Raw genomic sequence first — 6304 nt, forward strand, 5'->3', positions numbered from 1 at the left:
TGCAAAGCTTAATTTAATAAACATAATTATATATGAAATATTTTAAAGTTATATATTAAAACAAATAATTATAATTTACACGTTAATTTAAATTATTCTCTAAGTTCTAATTGATTATTGTCGAAATAAAGTAAACGAATAAAGAATGAATGGTATTAAAGTTGTCGAAGTCCTTTTTACAAATTGTACTCTATTTTTGTAAAATAGTACGTTAAATGTACCGTTTAAAATGCGTATACAATAACAGTATAAATATAATATATACAGTAAAAACTGTACCTTTTTTTTATATAAGTGGAGTTGTAGTTACGCCAAGTAAGTTCTTGACGACTACATTTGACTGAATATATTAATGAACAAGTGAGACACGAGTCTCCTTGTAGATTATTTATTTATTTCTCTCTTTTTTGCAATATATTTAACGAGTTTAATAGAATCTATTAAATTAAATTTTGTATTTAAGTCTTTACCTTACGTTACCTCTAAAATTTCTGCTTCGATGAGAACTTTTCTATTTTCTGTTCGTAAGAACTCAACGAACATAAAAGACTTCAATAAAACTAAGATGGAACAAAATCAAATTCATTTAAATAACAAAAATAACCACTTAAAATATGTATTAAAACGTGAAATAAAATAAACGGTTTAGATAATTTATAAAGCAATACTTCATGTAAATAAAATTTAAGAAAAATTAAATTTTATTTCAATAACATTTTAAATCGTTTTTCTCTTCGTTGAAGTAAATTAACGTTTTTCCAACGATTCCCAAATTATAAAGAGAATAAATCAGTAATAAGAGAACATAAAAATTGAATCAGTGGAAACTTTACTTACCTATATAATTATAAAATAAAAAAATAAAATAAAACGTGAAACGGCAGTGAATAATCGATCGAATCGGCACACAACAAAATACTTTCCTAACGATACATAAGAAAAAAGCAAAATAAAAATAGATTTTGTCCATAAAATATAAGAAATGTTCATAGAACATTTTAAGCGTCGATGTCTATAATGAGGACTAGGACCAACCAAGAATGCAGAGTCGATTATAGAGGCAGTGAAGGCAATTTATAAACGGTCGAATCCATTTTTTTTTAATCAACAATAAAACAGTATTTCCGAGAATTCTAATATTTCTAAAACATTCGCAATTTTTACTCTTTGGAACGGATAAAACTGAAACGTCACACCTCTACTGGTATCTTCTTTTTTCCGATTTTTCAAAACTGGAACAACAATATCTTCGACGAGAAGAGAATGAACGTGCAGCTCTACGTCATATTTCAATCCTTTTCTTATATAAAACGGCTTGTTTAGCTTGACTCTGACGTCCTTGTCTTTGGAAAGAACGAATTGCACATCGTATTCTTCTCGCTCCGATAATTTACCTTCAATCGGACGATATAAGATACGAAATACACCGTCGATTTTATGTTGCCTGACGGAATAATAGCTCCTTTCTTGCCTGACTGGAAAACCGACTCCGACTAAAAACACGTCCCTATTCATGACCGAAAACCTGGCACCAAATAACCGAAGAGGCCTCGACGGAGAACTAAACGACAACGTCTTATATCGACGGCATACGAAATATTCGGGAGGCGAAGTGCGTTTAGCTGTTTCTGTCGAAAATCCTTTCGGTACTTGACTACTTCCGGGTACGGCGAGATTCATAAATACGTTAAAACATTCTTCTATCGTCAGAAGTCCCGATTTAGCCGGACCTTTGCAAAATTCTTCCGCCGACATGGCTAAAAATCTCAAATGAGGCAAGAAAGGATCTAACATCGCTCTTATATTCTCTATTTCGGGCTCTAATTTTTTTCTTTTGCATTCTTGTTCCGCCCACATGAAAACGGCGTTATATAAAGTATATTCCGAATATATGTTGAGGTAGGGTCGTCGAACTATCTTCTCCAGGATTCCGAATGGAATCTTTAGAAACGCAGAAGACGTCAAGACGTGGTACGTTTGTCGATCGATGATATTGAGACAGAGAAAAACCAGAAGATGAGCTTCCATGTTAAGCGCAAATTCGTACACGTCGCATACCGACTTGGGACAAACATTAGCTTCTAGATAACCTATGCATTCTCTCATTAAATGAGGTAAAGCATACTTTTTAGCGGCGTACGCCGTCAGCATCGCATCTTCCACCGTCTCAAGGCTCAAATTATCGGTGTAAGCATATCTGAAAAAAGAAAAATTTGTCTTACTGAAAGTATTCTATTCGACAAAACATAAGAATTTCACTAATATAAATTATATTATATTTAAAATTAAACGAGCATTAAATTTTGTACAAATTATATTTAAAAAATCGTAATAAAAATTTTTAAAGAATATTATACTTTATGGCGCATAAATCCAGAAGAAATTGAGAAATTACAAAATCTAGAATCCTCTCAAGAATTATAGGAAAGAAATCCTTACATTTAATTAAACTTTTCGACTATAATGTAGTGAAAAAATAAATTTTAGTAGAGAAACAGTTAATATAATTTTTATTTTAGCTGTAGGTCATACTTTTAAAAATGGACAATCCTTGCTCTATATTCTAATTCGATCGATGTTTGATGTTATCCTTTAAAAAAAACTTAGCAATATGATATAACGATAGAACGCTTTAGTTGCCATGCCTTTCACGAAGTTTCGTCTATATCGTTTATTAAAGCTAATAATTCGTTGTTAGTCTCCTAATTGGTGTCAGAATACGAATCTGGGTGGAGTAGTCGAGTTTAGATGGATGGTTAGAAGTACAGTTAAATTATAATACGTGCCTCGTTCGACTTAAATTTAGCATTTTGAACTACTATTTAAAATAATGTAGAAAAACGTCATATCATATATTTTAAAAATTGAACATCATGTATGATAAAATATGAATGCAAACGATCGTTAATTTGGATGGTTTGAATAAATACAATTTTTTAATGATTAATTACACTTTTATACTCTCGACAATACCAGAATGAATTTTATGTTTTTAAAGCAATATCTAAGGATAAGATTTTTAATGTTTTTCCTTCTTAGATATTAACATAGCCTACCTAATAAGTAGGAAAATTTGTCTAATAAGACCACGAACTGGCTGTATTCTGTTGTAAAAATCTTCTTTAAAATACTAAAATCTAATAAATATGAATTCTTCGTAAATAACATATACAATTTTAAATTTTATTTAATCGCAATTAATTATTTTTGATATATTTTTATATTAGATGAAACTATTAATATATTCTCTTCTTCTCTTCTTTGGATAATTTGAATATAACAGAAAAATATTGATAAATTTTTAAATAAAAAGGACTTCTTATGCATTTATTAAATTTGAAATAAAACTTTCGACATAAATTCTATTAGTATTTTATTCTTTAAAATTTAAATAACGCATTATTAATAAATAATATGATCTTTTGTTTATAGTTATGGCACATTATCATTTTTATGTTATAGCCGTTTGACGATCTTTTTTATGAGTGTTCCTGCGTTGTCTGTTATGTATAACAGCGAAGTAACATCTATAAAATGAAAAATAAATATTTTAGTGAATTCTTTGAAACAGAGCCACGGGAATTAAATTTTTTGTAAAATTTTAATCTCAAATAAAAGATTTTGAAGAGATATTTAAAACAATTAATTATAAATACACGATTCTTAATATTCTGTTACGATGAAAATCTAACAATTCTTATAAATAACTAAAGTTTCGACAAACCATTTCGTTCTGCTATTTCGTGACAAACCCAATATAATGATGGAACACACCGGTTAAATTTTTAATTTAAATCATTAATATTAAAGTCATACCATTTATTGTTAGATGCGGTTTTGTGACTACAGGCAATTAAAGACAAAGCGTTTTGTAACCTATTTTGCAAAATGTAAATGACAAGGTCGATATATACAGACATTTCTTTGTATCGAGATTTGCTTTCGATTGATTTTATATCCTATTAAAACATTTATCAGTAAAGTAGCCATAAAGCTACGAGGTCAATCGATAATATAATTGCCGCGTTATCCTTGACCATTGCCTTCGATAGTAAAAACTAAAAGTTTATTCTTTTCTATTTTGATTCTTTACAGTAAATGATATTTAATAATTTTTTTTAAATATATCTTATTCATTGCAATAAAAAATACATTTTACGTAATTAAAATGTTTATTATTAGTATATTCATAATAATTTCTACACATATTTTTATATTAAATAATTTATTTAATAATATTTATTAATTGTAATTGAACTAGTACGGTGCCGTAGCATCCTATCGATTCAAATCATCGACATTTATTATAAGCTGTAATAAAATATTTTTGGTAAAATAAGCATACCTTGAAGATTCTGATGATTTTCACTATATATACATATATATGTTTTAATTATAAAACATAATCGATTTTAGTCAAGTGTAATGTAATATGCAATTTTGAAATAATTTTATATTGATTATATAAAATGTAGAAATTAGTAAATAAGTTACATTATATATAGATTTAACGATCAAAAATAAATAGCAATCGTTAGGAATTTAATTAGGAATCCGTTAAACCCATAGACTGTGTACTTAAAATGCGTATAGGCAGATGCGATTAAAAGTTTCTTTAATCAATAGTCATTTGTTAATTTATTCAAATGTAATTTTATTTGTAAGTGATTATTTATAGATTCGGCTATTTTATTTCATTTGCCATTACTATATATCTCGTTACAAATGTTAATTATAAGCTACATATATGTTTAATATTTCCATCTCGATGTAAATTTGCTAAACTCACTCGATTAGTTTTCAAATTCAAATATCAAAACTCTTGAAGCTATCTATAATTAAATCTATGCGGAAAATTCTGTACTGAGTTTAGAATCGAATGTTATTATTGTTCTAGTTTAGTAAAGAAGAACGCCGTATATTATTTGGTTAGTCTCTCTCCAAATAAAAACCATCATTAAAATCCGATAAAGATAAACATTGATTTTCGAGAAAGATTTCAATAAGAAATTTTCTGGAATTATGACAAATGACGCTACACATTTCGATTCCAATTTGACAACATTTTCTAAGTTGTAATATTTGACTTGACAGAATTGTATAAAACTTTCGGTGTACTCGAAATATGAAAAATTTCATCATACTCAATTTTTTATAATAGTTTCTAATCTTGCAAAATTTATCTTATAAAACCTATGTTAATAATGTAGGAAAAACTTAAAAGAAAATGAAAAAAACAGTATATTCAAAGAGGACGAGGAGGACAACATCAGGATACTGGATTAAAATACTTCCTCGATTTTCTGTTCTTTTTGAGTGTATAAACAGAGTAACAAAACAAAAACTTTTATACTTATTGATAACACGATTGAAATAAATAAAATAAATACATTAACTGCATAAAAATACACTTATTAAAATAAAAATATAATTATAAAAAATATACTCACGATACGTTTCTATAAAATAGCGAATTTTTTTTTTCCTTGTTCTGACCAGATTCTTAGGCATATGCATATCCTTATAACTTCCACTATTTGTACAGTACGCGAAATTTAATCATTCAATATTGCATACTGTTTAATATATGAAATATTTTGTTTTATCGACGACTATCCTAATCTTGGCAACAGAATTATAATATAATTTACTCGAAAGCATGCCATAACGAAAAAACAAAATGGCTATTAAAAGAAAGAAAAATTGAAAACAAAGTTTTATTTTTCTATAACTATAGCTACATAAGTTTATGACACATAATTAAAACTGTTTTATATAATACGGTAAATGAACATTTTTATTAAAATTCTTTTTATTTGCTGTCGTATAAGTTATTCAGTGAATATTTCTGAAATTCAGTAAGAAGAAATAAAATTTTATTCGCTAAACATAAATATTAATATGTAAAGCCTTTTAACATCAGAGATATATGGAAGTTTTGATAATTCATTTTTTGTATTAAGGAGGTGTAGTAAAACTTTTTTATTTTAATACATTAAAAGTATACTGAAGAGTGAATAAATATTTAAAATTTTTTAAGTTTATTGAATATTGTTTGTAATTTGGATAGTGCAAATCTTAAATAATATCTTACTTTTCTATAAATATTTATACGTTTAAAAAAATTTATCGCAATATATTATAAGTAAAGCTAAAACAAATAATTATTGTAGCCTATATCTGAATTTTTGATGTCCTCAGAATTTACACTGCGTAAGTAAAAGTAAAGCAATATCAGAAGTAGGATTATATAAACAATATAATTGAAGTGTCAATCATCAAATTTTATTATATATATATATAT

At 26.9% G+C, this 6304-nt stretch overlaps 1 protein-coding gene across 3 annotated transcripts in view; it reads right to left on the reverse strand.

Moving 5' to 3' along the window:
* Positions 1-822: 822 nt before the first annotated feature.
* Positions 823-6304, reverse strand: part of LOC111620629 (BTB/POZ domain-containing protein 3-like) — a 43850-nt gene continuing 38368 nt past the window's right edge. For all 3 annotated transcript variants that reach the window (XM_023362594.1, XM_023362593.1, XM_023362592.1), the window contains one exon: positions 823-2197. In XM_023362594.1, coding sequence (XP_023218362.1) covers positions 1105-2197 — 1093 coding nt within the window. In that variant the 3' untranslated portion in view covers positions 823-1104. The remainder of the gene's footprint in view (positions 2198-6304) is intronic.

Source organism: Centruroides sculpturatus, unplaced genomic scaffold, assembly GCF_000671375.1.
Source record: "Centruroides sculpturatus isolate CEXI.00-Female unplaced genomic scaffold, Cexi_2.0 scaffold198, whole genome shotgun sequence".
Classification (NCBI taxonomy): domain Eukaryota; kingdom Metazoa; phylum Arthropoda; class Arachnida; order Scorpiones; family Buthidae; genus Centruroides; species Centruroides sculpturatus.